Source organism: Delphinus delphis, chromosome 5 (assembly GCF_949987515.2).
Source record: "Delphinus delphis chromosome 5, mDelDel1.2, whole genome shotgun sequence".
NCBI classification, from domain to species: Eukaryota; Metazoa; Chordata; class Mammalia; order Artiodactyla; family Delphinidae; genus Delphinus; species Delphinus delphis.
Genome location: NC_082687.1, coordinates 40,261,636 through 40,281,057, shown reverse-complemented (window position 1 = coordinate 40,281,057; position 19,422 = coordinate 40,261,636). Strand labels below are relative to the sequence as shown.

The following is a 19,422-nucleotide window of genomic DNA, read 5'->3' as shown; positions in this document are numbered from 1 at the left end:
AGGCAAAGGCACATTTCTAAGAAGCTCTCTCTCTTTTCTTGTGCTCATGTTGCCACTGTGTAGATGTTGCGGTATGTCTTTGGAGAATCATTTCAGCTGTGATAACAAAGTGAAATTAGGACACACTTGCTTGAACATTAAGCCAGTGTTCCCAAAGTGGGGTTCATGCACTCTGGGGATGCACAAGATTATCCATTGTTGTGTTTGGGAAATGTTTCAGCTTTTATTTATTAGAAGTTTCTAGTCTATTTATAATTAGTGCTTCCATTGATTTTATTTTTATTCTTATAAAGAAATGAAATTTCAGTAAAGTTGAATATATAGATGAGCTCTTACATCTTCACTTGGTCCATGGGTCAGGCACCGTATCCAAGGCAACCTGAAGAAAGAGTGAGGATTTTACAGCCCAGAGTACTTGAGATGCCCTCATATGTTTAGCTTTCACTTGCTGGGGGTACCCACCAAATAGTCATATGATTCTATTATCTAGTTTAAATTAATGCTCATGAAATAGATACGTGACATAAAAGATTCTTGCAAAGAAACCACAGATTTAGGATAATCCAGTAATATAAGCAGCCAAGAACAAGAAGAAAATGGCAGAATTGAGGCTCCTACTCTTAGTACATACTCTTCATGGGAAAGAATTGCTTTGTAAATGTTTCTAAAAGAAGCAGTTGCTGCAAAGTGAGCATTTAAAAAACAGATTGTGCTAAAATTGTGTTGATGGTTGAATAACTCTGTGAATGTGGCAAAAACTATTGAATTGCCACTTTAAATGGTGAATTGTATGACATGTGAATTGTATCTCAGTAAAGCTCTTAAGCAACACAGATTGTGGCAGAAAACTTGTGTCGTCTGTGAGAACTCTCATGTTGGCTCACTGAGACTGGAAAACAGAATTTTCTGTTAATTTAGCAAATAAAAATGTTCAATAGTTTTGAACCCAGTTGTTAAACATGTTAAAATATATAACCTCTTCTGATTTAATGTGTAGGAACAAGTGATTCTCATTAGGACAAGATGGCACAACATTTTTTTAAAACTTTTGTGTAATCGATGGATGAGATTAAGCAGTCATTTAGTTATTGCGTTAGTGACTGACATGAAAATATGGCATCCAAAGAAAAACTGAATCAGACCTTCAAATCGCTGTGTCAAAAGGTGTTAAACCAAGACTTTAACAAGGTTTAACAACTTAACAAGGCCTTTATAAGGAAGCCCCATTTATTTTGAAAGGTATAAAATCTCAGCTTTTTCTTTTTGAGTAATTCTATTTACATTTCTAAGAATGACTCTTTCCTTTTGGAAGTAAAAGCATTTTTCAAAAATGAGAAAGTGTCTGTGGAAATGAGAGATATTGTCTGTCACCTTGTTTATTAACTTCTGAGCTATCTAGAACCACACAAAGGAACCACACTTAGATTTGCATGGAAGGATTCCTACATGGTGATATAACTTGGTGCTCTTATTATGAAAGAGCCTTTAAGTAAAACTTTCTCGTCATTTGCTATAAATTTCTTTGAGAAAAATTTGAATTGTGCCCTTTTCCCCCCATCATTAAAAAGCATAGAAAAACAAGTTATTTTCAGACCTTTGCAAGGTATTTTCCTTTTACAACCTCACCATGCCACACCAAAGTATCTCAAACAAAGTAAGTTAACTACTTTCAACCTGAAATGACTCCTTTATACAGCATAAAACTCTTTTATTATATAAGAAGTTAAGGGCTTCCCTGGTGGCGCAGTGGTTGAGAGTCCGCCTGCCGATGTAGGGGACACGGGTTCGTGCCCCGGTCCGGGAAGATCCCACATGCTGCGGAGCGGCTGGGCCCGTGAGCCATGGCCTCTGGGCCTGCGCGTCTGGAGCCTGTGCTCCGCAGCAGGAGAGGCCACAACAGTGAGAGGCCTGCATACCGCATAAAAAAAAAAAAAAAAAAGAAGTTAATATGTGTATATTTTTAAAAATTTTTAAAAATACTTCAGAAAAGCAGAAGGGCAAGACTTTTATTCTCTTCACTAGCCCACTTAACCCTTTGATGATTGCATAGATTGAACGTGGCAGTTTTGTGAACAAATTTCCAGGCCTGCTATATGCATCTATAGACTGGTTATGTGCTTGGTGTTATTTTGAAAATGGTATCATACTCTACACATTATTTTGAAGTTTGCTCTTTTTTTTTTTCTCAAAATGTACAAAGAACCATTCTTCCATGTCAGAATCTATAGATTTGCCCGATTCTTTGAATGGCTGCATCATATTGCATAGCGTAGATGCTCCTCAAGTTATTTACAGTTTAATTTTTTATGAACTTTATATTCCTTCCCTTTTCCCCCTACTGTTCAACTAGGTTTTGCATTACTGTTTCTTTTCCTTTTCAGGGTTACCTTGGCTTTCATTGGGATCAGTTTTTTGGTTATAGGAACTACCCTGGTTGGACAGCTGCCAGAAAGCAGGTGAACTGTTTCCTTCCTCCCAGCCATTAATAGGATTGTCCGTTTTCTTAGCTGTGTCCACAAAGAGAATATTTGTGTGATTCCTATGTACTGCGTCAAATTTATGGCCTCAGCACGCGTATTAAAATGCCACTCACTTCATCTTCATAGTACTTATTTGATTTCCCATGATGCTTACATTTAAATTGACAGAAGTTGCTTTTCAAAAGGGGAAATGAAGAGAAGGAAGCAAATGGACTGAGGGACTCAAGGAAAGCCAGAGAGTCTTGTAGTATTGTCAAGCTAATGAGGCTGAGACCAAAGAAGCTTCAGCTTTCTTGGGCAGGAATTTTATCATGCTAGTCCTTGGTCAGGATTTATCGTTGGTCAGGGTGGAAGCTATTTTCCATTAGAGTTTTGTCCTAAATTCCTCAGCGAGACAGTGAGAATTGAACTGTATGCTGCTGTCAAGGAGCACATTGAAGCTTTTATTGTATTGTTTCTTAGGAGTGCCCAGAGCTGCACAATAAAATGTTTTCTCTTTCCTTCAGTCTCAGAAACCGGCTGAGTGAACTGGTGCACCTGACTTGCTGCAGGATCTGTGTTCGTGCCCTCTCTGGTACCATTCATTATCATAACAAGTGAGTATTTGCTGGCTTCCTGCCAGCCTTTCTCTAAGTAAATCAGCATGTGATTGACAGTAGTGGGTGGGAGGAAGCAGGTGAAATAAGAGTATTTTCAGCGTGTTCATCCCTACTGCTTAGAGCGTCACAGACATAACAGTGCACAAAAACACTTTTCAAGGTTGTGAAGAACCTAGGGCCAGGACAGGAATAAAGACGCAGACGTAGAGAATGGACTTGAGGACATTCTGGGACGAAGTGAGAGAGTGGCATGGACATATATACACTACCAAATGTAAAATAGATAGCTAGTTTTGGGGTGAGGATTAGAAGAAAATGTTTTGTGAAAAGTATGATTAGAGGAAACATCTTCTACAGAAAAGGAGCTTTAATTACACGGAGAGGAGTTCACAACTTATTGTAGAATTACTTCTAATTTTAAGGAAAACATACTAACATTGTTATGCACTTGGTTCGCTTTCTTCTCTGTATGGGTCCAAAGAAAACCACTTTGCTTCATTAGTGTGAAATACCATTTGAACTTTAGGACAGAGGTTGGCACACTAAACTATGGGCTTGTAGGCAAAATGTGGCCTGCCATCTGATTTTTGTAAATAAAGTTTTATTGGAACACAGCCATGCTCATTCATTTAGGTATTATCTGTTACTGCCTTTGTGCCAAAACCACAGAGTCCAGGAGTTTTGACAGGGATTGGCTGGCTTGTAAAGCCTAAAGTATTTACTCTCTGGCCTGTGATAAGAAGAGTTTGCCAACCTCTGTTTTAGGGGGATAGGAGGGAGGAAACTACAGTGAATTTACTCTGGATCATCCTGAAGCCACTGAAAGTGATACTTATGAAGATTGAAATAATGTGAAAATACTTATGGTAAAATAAGTAAAACTTACATATCACAAAGTTTATTAAAGTTATGGAATCTTTGTAATTCAGTCTAATGTTTTAAAATTATTTTTTCATCATAAAAGGACAATATGATCATTACAGAAAAGTGATATAAATGTATGTAAAGGGAAAATCATGGGCCCCTCCTCCTATACTCTTAGCCCCCTCCCATCATACTGCCTGGAGACAACCTTTTTAAGATGAACCCGTATACTTTGCAACTTTATTTTTTTAGTGTACTTTTAAAAACAAAATAGCGTGAATTTCTACATGCTGTTCTGCAAAATAGTGCCCATTTTTCAAGATTTAGTATTAACCGTTGTTTGTAATTGCAGGCAGTACAGACCCCAGAAGGGAGGCATTTGTGTTGCCAACCATACTTCACCGATAGATGTTTTGATCTTGACAACGGATGGGTGCTATGCTATGGTAAGAACAACGCGTTGATATTTCAAGTAATTGCATGTGTTGTGGATTGTTCAAACTTTTGTTTTATTTTGGCACAAATTAGAAAGTTAGTTTTATATTAGAAAGTGACGTGTTATACTATGTAAGTATATAAGTTATCAATATTAATATATTTACATGAGGAATATATAGTGCAAGAAAAAGAAGGAAAACAGCCATTATATTTAAGGTAGTAAGAAATTAACTTAATGAAATGTAGACATACTTGAGCATGATTGGACTTTATAAAGTTGATGCCATCTTGCTTGTAAAATCCCTGCAATGTTTAACAAGCAATAAAAAAAGTTAAAAAAAAAATCCCTGCAATGTTTAATGACACTTTGAGATGTTAAAGTCTTCCTCCTTAGAACTGTACAAATCCCTTACCAGCCAATTAGTTCTGTCTCCCTTCAGGGAGTCATATGCAATTAAAGAAAAAAACCCTGTCCCTTTAATGAAGGTCAAGCAAGGAAGGCAGATATATATACCACATTGCCTTTCTCAGTTCTTGCCTACAGCCGCAAAAGAAAAGAAAAGGAAAAAAACCCATCAACAAACCACAAAGTCCACAGTAAAAATCAGACACCTCACAAGACCTTTTTGTGGCATTTCTGGCATGTTTTCAGTTCAAAGGGTGTTTTCTGTCACCCTGAAGAACTTGTCAAGATTTTCTTCCTCTCTTTTATTTGGAGGATCACTAAAGATGTTCTTTCCTGCTGGTGGTAAATATGCCCTAAACTGATGTGTGAATAGAATAATGAGAGAGGAATCCTGGGGAATCTTCTTTTCATATCTCATGGTGGTGGCTTGCGCTTCAGAGAGAACAGATGGATTTTATTTCACGTGTCAGCTCTAGTGACTGTTAGTCATAGTCTGGTGTGCTTTCCTGGGAAGGCATTTGAAGGGAGCCGTTATTTAATTTATTTATTTATTTTGAGGTATAGTTGATGTACAGTATTATATAAGTTTCGGGTGTACAGCATAGTGATTCACAATTTTTAAATGTTATACTCCATTTATAGTTATTATAAAATATTGGCTATATTCCCTGTGCTGTACAATGTATCTTTGTAGCTTATTTATTTTCTACATAGTAGTTTGTACCTCTGAGTCCCCTCCTCCTATGACTGATACTCATGGTCTGGTGTGCTTTCCTGGAAAGGAAGGCATATGAAGGGAGCCATTGTTGATTTAAGGGTCTGCTGCAGATAGGCAAGTAGGGAGTGCTGGCATGTGTGTTGGTAGCTGACAATCTGTGGCTTATACAAGTCATTGAGGGGGGTTTGAAGACCTTTGTAAAAGCTCCTAGCTCATTGCCAGATATTTAATCTAAGACACAAGTTCATATATATAACTCTTGGGCAAACACATTTTAACATGTTATTAAATTTCTCTAAGTTGTGGAGCTCTTTCTGAATTTAAGGAAGCTTTAACCACCACTCTGAAAAGACTTAATGGGAATTGGTAGTTCTTAACCTTTTTTAGGTTAGCAATCAGTTAATATTTATGTATCCTTTTTTTAGAAAAACAACAACATACATTTGCATCATACAAACAAAATTTTGTGTATAATTTCAAGATGTTTATGGATCCCAGAAAGCCCATCCAGAGACGCCAGAAAGCCCGTCCAGAAACCCTCATGTTAACAATCCTGGATAGACCCCACCCATTTCTGGGTGTATATAATAATTCCTTGCATTTATGTGGACAAGCACGTTCACATCCATTGTGTTTGACCTTCCCTGTAATCCAAAGGGGTTAGGGCTGAGATGTTGTAGTTGAGAAAGCAGAGGTTCAAGCGTCTTAACCAACTTGCCTAATCATGATTTTGTGTTTCTGATACAATATTCATTCCCTGTCCTGGTCAACAAAGAGTTGAGTATAACTCATTTGTGACTGAAGGCCTCAGAATTTTGTTAGCATTTTCCATGCTTCTTGATCATATATAACTGCAATTACAGGTGCCGTATACAATTGTATAAGTTACAGTATTAGCCAAGGCTTAGAAAAGCATAGAACCTGCGAACTTTCTGATGGGTTGAGTGATAGAAACCAAAAGCCAGTTGGATTTATTTATTTATTTTTTTAGTTTTAATTTTTTAATTGTAGTTGAGTACAATGTCATGTTAGTTTCAGGCGTACAACATAGTGATTCAACACATATACATTATGAATTAATCACCACTATAAGTTTAGTAACCATCTGCCACCATATAAAGTTATTGCAACATTATTGACTATATTCTCTATGCTGTATATTACATACCATTCCTTATTTATTTTATAATTGAAAGTTTGTACCTCTTAATCCTCTTCAACTATTTTGTCCCACAACCCCTTCCCCCCATCTCCATCCTTTCTAAGCCAACCAGATTTATATCAGAGGCAGCAGAGGGCAGAAGTGGGAGGAACTGTACAACTAACCTCCAGAGGTTGTATTTGTCCTCTTTTGGCTAAATATAAACTATACATCAAGATCTCTTCTTAGTGCCTTTTCAGAATTTTTTTTTCTTCCTAAACAAAGCTCTCTACTTTTTTTTTAAAATCTAGAAATATTTTCTAACTTAGAGAGAAATTGTAATAATAAGAATGTTGCATGGAACATCCATATGCCCTTTATCCACATGTACCTGTTGGTAACATTTTGTGCCATGCTTTATTATTTACATTCTCATGTGCTGCTTTCTCTCTCTCTATGTAAAAATGTGTGTAAAATATTTCTACTTTTAATATGTTTATATGTCATATTTATGTGTAATACTAATATAATATTAGAAATCTGAGTCTGTAACAATTCATTCAATTCATCAAGTTCTTTCTTAGTTTTCTGCAACCTATATTTGTATCTCCCTTTTCTTCACAGTGAATACCCTTTTTCCCAACAATATCAACATGTTTACTCATTTTCTCAATCCTATAATACATCTAAAATTGCTTCAGGATTGCTTCACCTGTTTTACTACAAAAAGAAAAATATGTTGTAAAAAGAATCAGGGTATTTTGCATTTCTTGGTACCCCACCCAAGATGGAGCAGATGTGGTCAAATACTATCTTTGTAAATTTCTTAGATTTTTTTTTTCCTCCCCCTTCCTTCAGTGTTCTTTTATTCATTTGAAATACAGTTGGGTTCATTTGTTTAAATTTGCTTTCATTTTGCTAGTTGCATCCTTTTTGATTTATTTTTTAAATTTGTGAGACATTAATATGTTTTGAAATGTCAAAACTAGACAGAAAACTACACTCATAGAAGTCACTCCACCCATGTCCATTCTACCCCATTCCCTCCTATCCTTGTAGGTTTCCAACTACATTGGTTTTGCATATGTTTTCTTTTTGTAGAGGTAAACAAATACATGTGTATATTTCCCCTTCCATCTAACACAAAAAGTGGCATACTTTATTTGCTCTTTTGCAATTGCTTTTTTCACTTAACAATATCTCCTAGAAATCACTCCTTATCAGTCATAGAGATCAACCTTATTCTTTTCCTAGCTGTATAGTACTCCATTGTGTGCATGTACCATGGTTTATTCATCTAAGTTCTTATGTTTGGACATTTAGGTATTTTCCAATATGTCGCAATTACAAATAATGCAGTTATAACTTTGTGCATATATATTTCCATTTTGTTGGAGCTATATCTTCAGGGTAAATTCCTAGAACTGGAATTATTGAGTTGAAGGATAAATGTATATGTAGTTTTGATAAATTTGCCAAATTTCCTGCTATGGGTGTTATAATCTCCTCATCCCAAGCAATGTGTGAGAGTGCCTGTTTCCCACAACCTTGGCTCAGAGCACATTGTCAAGCTTTTGAATCTTTGTTGATTTGAATGGTCAGAAATCATATTTCAGTGTAGTTTTTTTTTTTAATATTTATTTATTTATTTGGTAGTGCCGGGTCTTAGTTGCAGCAGGTGGGCTCCTTAGTTGCAGCACTTGGGCTCTTTAGTTGTGGCATGCGAACTCTTGGTTGAGGCATGCATGTGGGATCTAGTTCCCTGACCAGGGATCGAACCTGGGCCCCCTGCCTTGGGAGTGTGAAGTCTTAACCACTGCACCACCAGGGAAGTCCCTCAGTGTAGTTTTAATTTGTATTTCCCTTATCTTGGCTGAGTTGAAAGACCTCTACTTTTTAAAGCTAGAGTAAAGCTAGTATAGCAACATAGCTTAAAATTCAAAGGCGCTACTAAGAATACTTTGTGCTAATATTTGGCCAGTCATGTCCTTTGAACAGACTAAGAACTTCAATCAGTAGAAGAAGGCCAATCTTTTCTCTGAGTGGGGAATAGGAACTTACTGGTACTAAAAAGAAAAAAAGGCTTTCTTTGGACAGCTATGCCTTTGCATTTTTTTCTCATGGTCCTTCTAGGTTGGCCAGGTTCATGGTGGATTGATGGGAATTATTCAGAGAGCTATGGTCAAGTCTTGTCCACATGTCTGGTTTGAACGCTCAGAAATGAAGGACCGACACCTGGTTACTAAGAGGTAAGCAGCATCATTACACAGTATCCATTGGGGTAGCATAAAATCTTTCAAGCCTTGGTCTTCCTGCCAAAGAAGGCAGAGCAGTACTAAAGGTTAAAACTAAAACATATGGAGCTCTATTTGTGGTTGGCCTTTTCTGGTGAATCACCTGTCTTAGCTAGATTTTAAAATTTTTGAATTCTGTAATCATAGTGGGATACATGATGAGATTAGAAGGCCCATACATTTACATTGCCATGACTTAGATATAGTCCAGTCACTGAATTTTTAAAGTTGAAAATTACTACCTTGAAGGTAATAATTGGTAACCATTGGCTGAATAAATAGATGGTGGATTAAGTGTTTGCTGAATGACCGTTATCACTTAAATCCATGTAGAGACAGACAGAGCTAATGCTATTTATGGAACAGGAGAAGGAACTCCTGGGGCTTGGGGTACAGTTGCTTACCAGAAACCTTTGTTTGGAAACAGCTTTTACCTGAGGCCTTTAACTGAAGGCACTTGATCATTGCTGTAAAGATGAAGGTGGGCCATGCTTTTAAAAGTAAAATGGAAAGTACCTGTTGAAATCTCTTTAAGGTTAGAAAACTGTTCCCCATCTTGAGATTACTGAGCAGCAGTATATACTCTGGCAGCTGTAATCTCTCTATCTCAGCTTTACCAACCTTGACACATTTTTTAGAAAGGGACCAACTTGAGTTTATTTTCTTTACTTGTATCTTATTTCTTTCCTCCTTATTGCTTTACAAGTATATCTGTGTTAGTAGAGAGTAAAGAATACCAAAAAGGATTCCCACCTCTCTCTTTTTTATGGTATAATTTTGATCCTTTTTGTTTCTTCACAGACTAAGAGAACATATTGCTGATAAGAAAAAATTACCCATATTAATCTTTCCTGAAGGTAAGAAGGGACAGTGCTTATTACCACGCTATAGTTGCTAACAAGTACCGAAAGTATATGAGGAATTGGATTGTTCTAGAATTGGCATTCATAGTTCAGATCTATGCTGTCCTGTAGGGATGGGACGGCCTCTGAGCTAGTAATTCCCTGCTTTCTTTTGAGATCTGATGGAAGTCCTGGTGCCTTTTTGACCTTAGAAGTTGTTTCTGGGTAATGAACTTAGAAAGGTATTGTCCATAACTTTTTAAAGTCCTTATTTTAAGATGTGCTGAAATTGTCACCTGTCATGAGGAAATTGTATCTTTAGAGTAACCAATAATAAAGTAAAAGTTCGTTATTAAACCTGCTTAGAACTGTCGAATTACTACTACTTAAGCGGGAATTGATTTGTAAAATGATAATAAAATATCTGTAATTTTTTTTCTTTTTAAAAAAATCTGTAATTTGATATGACTTGAATATTTTAACTTATTTTATATCAAAATGATTCATTTTAAAAATGGCTGCTTTAAAAAATATTCACCCTCTTCTCCCATTTCCTTATAGGAACTTGCATCAATAATACTTCAGTCATGATGTTTAAAAAGGGAAGCTTTGAAATTGGAGGAACCATATATCCAGTTGCCATTAAGGTAAAATGCCCTCACCCCCCCAAAAGAGGGCAGTGACTTGGTAATGTCATTTTGATATAATTTCAAACTTAAAATTTGCAAGAATAAGGAATACTTGTGGACTCTTTACTCAGATTGACCAATTGCCCCATTTGCTTGATCACTTTTTCTCTCTACTGAGTTATGTATATAGATATGTGGGGTGGTACTGTGTGCCAGGCCAGTGTCTGAGTACTGAGGACGCCATGATAAGCAAAACAGATACTGTTCCTTCTTTCACCCACCTTCTAGTTAAGTGGGAAGACAGATATTTAAGAGTCATGTCAATAACCCTCCTGTATCAGTGCTCTCTGGCTCTAGTCAGATCAGTTATATGGCCTGGGTTGCTCTTTGGGTTTTTTGTTTGTTTGTTTTTTAAATTTTTAATGGAGTGTAGTTTTTTAAATTGTTCTTTTAATTTTTATTGGAATATAGTTGATTTACAATGTTGTGTTAGTTTCAGGTGTATAGCAAAGTGAATCAGTTACACAAATACACATATCCACTCTTTTTTAGATTCCTTTTCCATATAGGTCATTACAGAGTATTGAGTAGAGTTCCCAGTGCTATACAGTAGGTCCTTATTAGTTAACTCTTTTATATACAGTAGTGCATATCTGTCAACCCCAATCTTCCAATTTCTTTCTCCCCCTCTTACCCCCTGGTAACCATAAATTTGTTTTCTACATCTAGTTTGCTCTTTGGATCCTTTCTGTCAAGTAAAGTAGCTTCTTTTTTTTGGGGTGTCTGATAGAGATGTTTGGCTTATCATCCATTGACATGGATAAGAGAAACTGCCACTTAATTCCTAACTGGAATGCATTTTCTTTTCTCTTTTCTCAGTATAATCCTCAGTTTGGTGATGCATTTTGGAACAGTAGTAAATACAACATGGTGAGCTACCTGCTTCGAATGATGACCAGCTGGGCAATTGTCTGTGATGTGTGGTACATGCCCCCCATGACCAGAGAGGTATGCCATAGACAGCTGGTCTTTGGTGCTTTATCTAGTCAGATAAAGGCAAGAAAACCTTTACCTGAAAACCTGGGTGTCTCCCTTCCTCACATTAGCTACAGTTGGACTTTCTGCTTTCTCAGCATTAGTCATTAAAAAGTATATATACCTAGCTCTCTTCAAAATCAAGCTGGTTTTATATTCAGAGACTCTTTTCCGTAATAGTTTTTACAATTGCCATTGGTTTCTTGAACCTGCAGGTATTGTAGAATTTTGTATCTTGAATAAGGCTAATATAGAGCATAATAAACATATATACACGTGATAAAAATATTAAACATTACAGCACTGCATTTTCTTAATAGAACAAATGATACTTGCTATGATTCAGAATAGAGCATATTTGAGCTAAAATATGAATCTTATACTTTAAAACAAATCTAAATGATTGTGAGACATTTGAAAGCATTATTTGAAAACTCTGTCTTAAGAAAGTACTTGTGATTGTTTTTTTCCAGGAAGGAGAAGATGCAGTCCAGTTTGCTAACCGGGTTAAGTCTGCTATTGCCATACAAGGAGGGTTGACTGAGCTTCCCTGGTAAGAAATTTTTCAGAAGTACTATCACTTTTTTTTAAATTAAAAAAACTCAATTTTAATAATGTCATTTATTATGCTTGTTAGCTGGAGATTTAGCTGACACTGACAGTGGCTCATACAGCATAACGATGGCTTAACTAAGAGAGAATTTCATCTCCCATACATAAACATAAGCAGTCTAGACTGCTATAACAGCTCATTCTGTATTGGTCTACCATCCTTGGTGTGCTTCTACTTTATGGTCCAAGATGGCTGCTCCACCTCTACCCAGTGAGTACAGCAAAATGGCTAGCAGGGAAGAACTAAAACAAGAAGGACACATTCATGTCTTTAAGAGTACAGGCTGGAAATTGGACAAGCCACTTCCACTTGTATCTGTTTGAACTGACACCTTGCTGCAAAGGAATCTGGGAAATGTAGTCTTTGTTCTGCATGGCCACGTGTCAAGCTAAAATTTAGGGTTCTTTCACTGAAGAAGAAAGTGAGAATGGATTTGGAGGAATGGGCCCTGGGAGGCAAGGGGCAACTTACAGACTTGTTCATATTTAACTCCAGCTATAACTATATTAAAGAAAACTTAAAAACTTGACAGGAAATAAGCAAAATATTTTAGGTATGGATATCTATGACTTCAGTTTTTTGTTTCTTTGAGCAAGATTGAATGTAGGTGGGAGTATTAGTCTGCTCAGGCTGCCATAACAAGCTACTATAGACTGGGTGGCTTAAACAACAGAAATTTATTTTGTCACAGTTCTGAAGGCTGGAAGTTCTCTGTTGTGTCTTTTTAAAAAAATTAATTAGTTAATTTATTTATTTTTGGCTGCGTTGGGTCTTCGTTGCTGCACACGGGCTTTTCTCTTTAGTTGCAGTGAGCGGGGGCTGCTCTTCGTTGCGGTGGCTTCTCTTGTTGCGGAGCACGGGCTCTAGGCGTGCAGGCTTCAGTAGTTGTGGCACATGGGCTCAGCAGTTTTGGCTCACGGGCTCTAGAGTGCAGGCTCAGTAGTTGTGGCATGCGGGCTTACTTGCTCCGCGGAATGTGGGATCCTCCCGGACCAGGGCTCGAACCCTTGTTCCCTGCATTGGCAGGCAGATTCTTAACCACTGTGCCACCAGGGAAGCCCTGGTGTGTCTTCTTATAAGGGTACTATTCCCATCTTGAGGGCCCAACCCTGATGACCTCATTGAAACCTAATTAGCTCCCAAAAGCTCCATCTCCAAATGCCATATTATTGGGAGTTAGGGCTTCAGTACATGAATATTGGGGGGCACACAAACATTTAGTCTGTATCAGTGAGGGTTATAATAGGAGATTGATTCTTACACACACACAGACATAGGATTTGCAAACTGGCACAAAATAGTCCATACTTCAAGTCCTGTAAGTGTAATAAAGTCCTGCTGTCTTTTTGGTGTTTGAAAAGTTCATCGGAGGCAATTTTGGCAATGTTGTAGGAGCAGGATGTGGCTCACCAAGTCAGGCTGTCAGCCAGGCAACCAAAGCCTTCTGAACCCGCAGAGGAACGTAGGACTATTTAGGGATTAAGCCTCCTGAAGAAGGGCTGGCTAGATTCTTATATACGCTTTAATGCAAGGGTGGGGAATGTCTCTAAAATATTTTATCCATTCACATACCTTGAATACAACTAATTTCACCTAGGAAAGCCTGTCTCTGGCATCTGTCATGCTAATGAACAAACTCCTAATTTCTACAGTGAAAACCCATTTCTAAAATTCATTATGCTAATTAACAAAGCTTGGGAGGTTGATGGGAGATCAAGATAGCTGAAACCTTATAGTGGCACCTCTGGAGGGTGGCCTTCTGATTAAATGCCTAGTTGACCACTCTGGGAGTATGAGTTCTTGATTTAGGGCAACTCACTTTAGGGCCCTAAAGTCAAGACTAGGGTTAAGACAGGTTAAGACTAATATTTGTATTACACTCTCTAAACTGGAATATGTGAAACTAAATTGCAGACATCCTACCATCATGAAATGACAGGCTTACCAATGTCCTAATTTACAGATGTCCTAGTGACCCACCCATGTTCATATGTGTAATGGGCTTCCTCTTCCTTGTTCATTGTTCTCTACTCTTTATCCCCCTTCCTCTTACCTGACATCCCAGCCCCGCTCCTGCCCTGAAGCCATTATGAAAAGCTTAGAGCTTTGGATCTATAGTCTCAGATACCAAGGAAAGGAAGAAACCCTTTCGAAACAAAAATAACCTAAGGGAGTTAGCTCCAGGACAGACTCCCAGTCAGATTGGCTTGAACAAAATGGCACAAATGATCCTCAGAGTTTTAAAATTTCCTTTTATCAGGCCATCTGCAGTTTAATAATAAAAAGTTACTTTTAATTACCTGGCCTCTTCTTTAAAAAGAAAATAGGCTCACTGCCTTTCCAGATGTGTTTGTCATTTGGATATGAATTAACATGTCTAGATTTTTTTTCCCCCTAGATTAAATGAGAATTTAATTGTGTCATCTTAAAGTGGCTTTTATATATGGCTACTGCCCTCCTTAAGAGCTAAGATCTGCTGTCATTGCAAAGGGGAATTAGGTAAAACTTTAAAGTCTCTGGGGGTGGCAAGTCACAGCTGGGGTGCTCAGAGCAGCATGAGGTTTACTGGAGTGCTTGGGAGGGAGAATTGTGTAAAAATAATGTCAGGATGCTCAAGGACAAATGTTGCTGACTGTGAATTTTTATCTGCTTTGGCCTGGACCTCAGGAAAGGAGGAATGGCCTTTCTTCTGTCTCTCCCTCCCTTCCCTAGTTCTTACTATTCAGAATTCACAAAGATGCTCTGAATAGTTAGAGGCAGCTCATGTGGATAAAAGAGGCTCTTGTGGACAATTCTGGAGACCTAACGACAACTTATAACCTTATTTCATGGAAATTTCCTACAACTGACCCCCTGGAAGATTTGTGGACCGAAGTCTATTTTTAAGTTGAGGACCTCCTGGTGGGCCGTGTCTTAGTTTTGACTTTAGAGGCCAGGACATGGCAGTTGTCTCAGGCGGCCGTCTGTTTGTAGGTCACTGTCTTCATGGCATTGAGTTCACTGGCTAACCTATGATCCATTCATCATCATTAGAGAGCACTTGGTAAACATTCATGCTTAGCTGGGTTAAAATTAAACAGGCAGAGTATAAAGTAAGCAAGTTCTTGGTCCATGCTCTCCTAGGAGTTAAAATCTAAAACATGAGATTAGGAGAGAGAGAGTGGCCCTGACAGTCCAGTCCCCTTCCAGCTCTTCCAGCTTGTTGTTTCTTTGTGTTGTCTAAAGAAGGAAGTGCGCACAGAATACTTATAACCCAGGCAGGTCTGTTTTCTCCACCCTGGAGAGAGTTCAAAGATTCACAGGCTCTGAATTAAGGAATGCTGCTTACATAGGCACTATTATTGGTTGAATGCAGTTTATGTTTTTGTTGCTTGTTTTATTTTGAGTCTGTTTTGGAATATGGAAGATTATAGTACTTGAAATATAGTGGTTTGAATCAAAACATGATTTGTTAGACATAGGATTAGATTTGAATAATGATGAACCCATTTCTCTTTAAGGAATTTACCCACACATACTCAGTATCCTCGCCATTTCTTGTGTGTTTATTTAAAATTTTTCATATGGCTTTCTAGTAAGATATAGGTCGATTTAGATTAAAAATACCTAGTACTTTACTTTCCTTGGGGAAAAAGATAGGTAAACAATCCTAGTTTTAATACAGTATCCAAATATTGAATATAGCAGCCCTAACTTATAAAAAGAAACTGAGCAGAGAGATTGTTTTATGTTAATCAAACATCAGAGAGATTGTTCCTGCCTTAAAGTAACACAAGTCTGATTGAGTGGCAGAGCAGAGATTGAAATCTGGTTCCTTCTGCTTCCAAATCCAGTGTTTTTTTGCCTAATCTCTGACCAGCTGCTAAATGTCACGGCACCGTGCAGCGTGTATTAATAGGTAACACTTTTAAATCGCTGCTGGGAGTATCTTTTATTTATTTGTCTTTCTGTTCTCAGGGATGGAGGACTGAAGAGAGCCAAGGTGAAGGACACCTTTAAGGAAGAGCAGCAGAAGAACTACAGCAAGATGATTGTGGGCAATGGATCTCTCAACTCAGAATTAGACTGAATGCCACCCAGGCTTTCCAGAACTAGTCCTTAGAAATGGAATGTGGTGGAGTATTTTTTTGGGGGGAGGGCGTGTTGTTTTGTTTTACCGTTTTCGTTTTTATTGTTAATCTTTTCTACCCAGTGATTGTCTCTACCTCTTGATGCCAGAGGCAGAACCCACGGTGCCCTTTTGGCTTTTGTTGTTGTTATAGCATTGGCCTCATGAACTGTAAGGTAGTTTACAGAGTTTGAACAGATTCTCTTTTGTAAAATGATTATGTCATTGTAGATTGAATGAAATATTTGTACAGGAAAATGTGCTTCTAAAACACTTTGGGAACTCGTTGTGTTTAGAACTCATTGATATGGTAATTCTCAAGAAAATACCCCAAACTTTGTTCACGATTAGCTTTCTCACGCTCTTTCCTCCCACTCTCTTTAATCACTGAAACAGGGATTACACACGAGTTTGAGTTACTATCATGGTTTTGTTCTACTACAAGGTTGAAAAGAAAAATGGAAGACAGTATTTAGGAGAAAGGACAGCTTTGTGGCCACTTGATCTGAAAGTTGAAAGGAAATTAAATATTTTTTACTAGCGTGTTAGAAGAGACATCCTGTTTGGTGAGCTTTACCAAAGGAAAGTGAGTCCGCATGACTATGTGTGCACACTTATCCGCAGGCAACTTGCAAATAAACATACATTAGCCAGCAACTAGTGATGAAGTTTTTAGTTTTCCCGTTTGTTTACTAAAGGTATATACCTAAGGCCTCTCCCATCTACTGATTTGTTTGATCTTGTAACTAAACACATTTCAGATAGGAGGAGCCTTTGACAAAACCACAGATCACACTGAGTGTCTTCAGCGGGGGTAGGAGTGAGTGAAGTGTGTGGCACTGTCCTTCCTCCTCCACCCCTTTGTCCTTTATTTCAGAACTTTCCCAGTTCCTTAAACAGGAAAATAAGTGGTAAAATTACCTTTTGGAAACTGAGCCTTAAGTTTTTTAAAGGAGAAAATACATGTTTCCCGACTCCGCAGAATAAGCAATATTGATAGCAATCTAGTGCAATCAGAGTGTTATTCCTCTTCTGGTAGCCATGTACAAAATGTGACACTGTCTTACGGTGAATATAAATAAACTCTATATTTCTAAATGTCTGTTGCATTATTTTCCCTGCACCTCTACCCTCTTACCCTCTTCTGATTTTGAGTAAGTTAAATTCTTTTCCATTACAAACAAGGATTGTTTGTTGTTTTTCATTTCAATGACAGAGTTAGATTTTCTGGGGCTGGAACATCTGGGAAATGAGAAACATGAACCGCTGGTTTTGGTGTGTTTTTTCTTTTTTTTTTATTAGCCTAGTTGTCTGGACTCTGACCCTTGGATTCCGTTCTTTTGCAGGTGAACTCAGGCAACTCTCTCTTAACTGACTCTAGGTAGGCCTGCCCCAATGCTATCAGTGAGTATTCTTCTTATCAAGCTATAGGAGTTTGATCCCAAGGGAAGATTTGTGGAACAGTTGACCATCTTGGTCAACTACCCTTCTTTTCTCACTTCCTCCCATCTTTTCCCTTTGTTCTTGCTTTAACCTTTGCCCCCACCCAAAACAAACAAAAACTCTCCTGAGGGTGAACTTGACCGAAAATCAGCAAATCCAAATATGTATGTTGGGGTGACTCTTTGTCTTATTTGTTTTTTCTCAGAAGATTTCCTTTTCCGTTTTCCTTTTCATATTCAATATAGCTTGAATTAATAAATCCATTTTATTAATTGGATCAGTTCTCAGAAAAGCTGATAGAACAACTAACAGCTGTTTTGTTTGGACACTGATAATATGTATCTTTCCAAGGGCACTGTGAAAGTAATAATGCTGTCATGTATTCACTAGAAAATCTAATGCTATTTTAATCAGAACCTTCTTGTAGGTCTTTGACTTACACAACTAGTTTTCAGGTTGTTTTAGGAATTACGGTGTTACTGAAAACATGTTTTTAGAAAGCAAATACTGCTCAGATTTAGTTTATACTCCTTCTTTGGACTTGCCTTCCCTAATATTATTTTATACCCACTTTAGAAATATTGTGCCCGAAATATTGTGTGTATTCCTGAGTCTTCTGTAACTGTATTGGGATATCAAGGGTAGGCAGGATTTAGTAGAAAAATCCCATTAGGTAAGAACTTTCATCTAACCCTTGTACAGATTCATTCACTGAGCCTTGAGGTTACCTTTTTTTAGTCCTACCCTTTGTCTTGGTGACATTTATAGACATTGAGTTTCAGGAATGCCAAGGGTTTCTGAAATGTCCTGGCATATTCCGGGACTGGAAGAGCAGCCATGTCTGAATCAGCAAATACACTCAGAGCGTAGGGGGAATAGTCCCAGATCACAGCCTGGGACAAAGAACAGTGGCAAGGAAAGTTTTCTTGTATAAGCAGACTTTCCAAGGCCAACTCAACTTTGTCTTAGTGATTTGCCATTATCCCCTCGGTGCACATGCTGCGTTTGGGTTGTTCTGTTGATACCTGCAAATATATGATAAGGGCTATTGGTTTCTCGTGACTACAGAAAAGTTACTGTGGTCATGAGGGCTGCCTCTTGACCAGAGTTGCTCTCAGTCGTTGTTTCTGAAATATGGTACTTTCTTAAACGTGGTACTGCAGATCTAACCTGCTTCTTGCTGGGTCTGAGTAGCTTGTGCTGGGAGGCTGGCGGGGAGGATGGGATCTGGGATTGGTACCGAAAACTAGGGGCCCTATTAGGAACTTGACAAAAGCTATATGATTGCTTTTGTCTTTTTTTAACACTGGTTTCTAGCGAATTGACGCTACTGGTGTTTGATGTTTTTTTGGAGTAATGGTTAAGATGAGATAAAGAGTCATAAAGACATTTTCTAATTGTGGCTCTAGCACTCATCAGCTTTTCAGCCTTTGACAACTTACTTCTCTGATTCTCACTTGTCTTCTTTCTATTTATTGTGAAATTCTAGAACACACACAAATGTATATGAAGGTGTGCAGGTACACTTTAAGGGCAGTGATAAAAATAGATACCTGCATGCTTGTTACCAGGCCAATAAGTAGAACATGACTGGATCCTGGAAGGTATGAAAAATCACAAACTATTATTCCATTTACCATCAATGGACAGTAGGGTTCCTTTTAGCTTATTGTAAATATGCTTGCATATCTCTTTTTAGGTATGCGCAAGAGTTTCCCTAGTTGTTTGTATAGTAGGAATTAAGGCTGCTCCAGGATAGGGTATGAGCATTTCACCTTTAGCATAGAAGCAGCCAAACATTTCCAAAAAGGT

At 37.9% G+C, this 19,422-nt stretch overlaps 1 protein-coding gene across 5 annotated transcripts in view; it reads left to right on the top strand.

The window, feature by feature from the left end:
- GPAT3 (glycerol-3-phosphate acyltransferase 3) overlaps positions 1-17,304 on the top strand; it is a 56,054-nt gene extending 38,750 nt beyond the window's left edge. For all 5 annotated transcript variants that reach the window (XM_060012235.1, XM_060012234.1, XM_060012236.1 and 2 more), the window contains exons 5-13: positions 2,382-2,456; positions 2,987-3,076; positions 4,296-4,389; positions 8,780-8,895; positions 9,742-9,797; positions 10,344-10,429; positions 11,291-11,419; positions 11,920-11,999; positions 16,017-17,304. In XM_060012235.1, coding sequence (XP_059868218.1) covers positions 2,382-2,456; positions 2,987-3,076; positions 4,296-4,389; positions 8,780-8,895; positions 9,742-9,797; positions 10,344-10,429; positions 11,291-11,419; positions 11,920-11,999; positions 16,017-16,128 — 838 coding nt within the window. In that variant the 3' untranslated portion in view covers positions 16,129-17,304. The remainder of the gene's footprint in view (positions 1-2,381; positions 2,457-2,986; positions 3,077-4,295; positions 4,390-8,779; positions 8,896-9,741; positions 9,798-10,343; positions 10,430-11,290; positions 11,420-11,919; positions 12,000-16,016) is intronic.
- Positions 17,305-19,422: the final 2,118 nt, after the last annotated feature.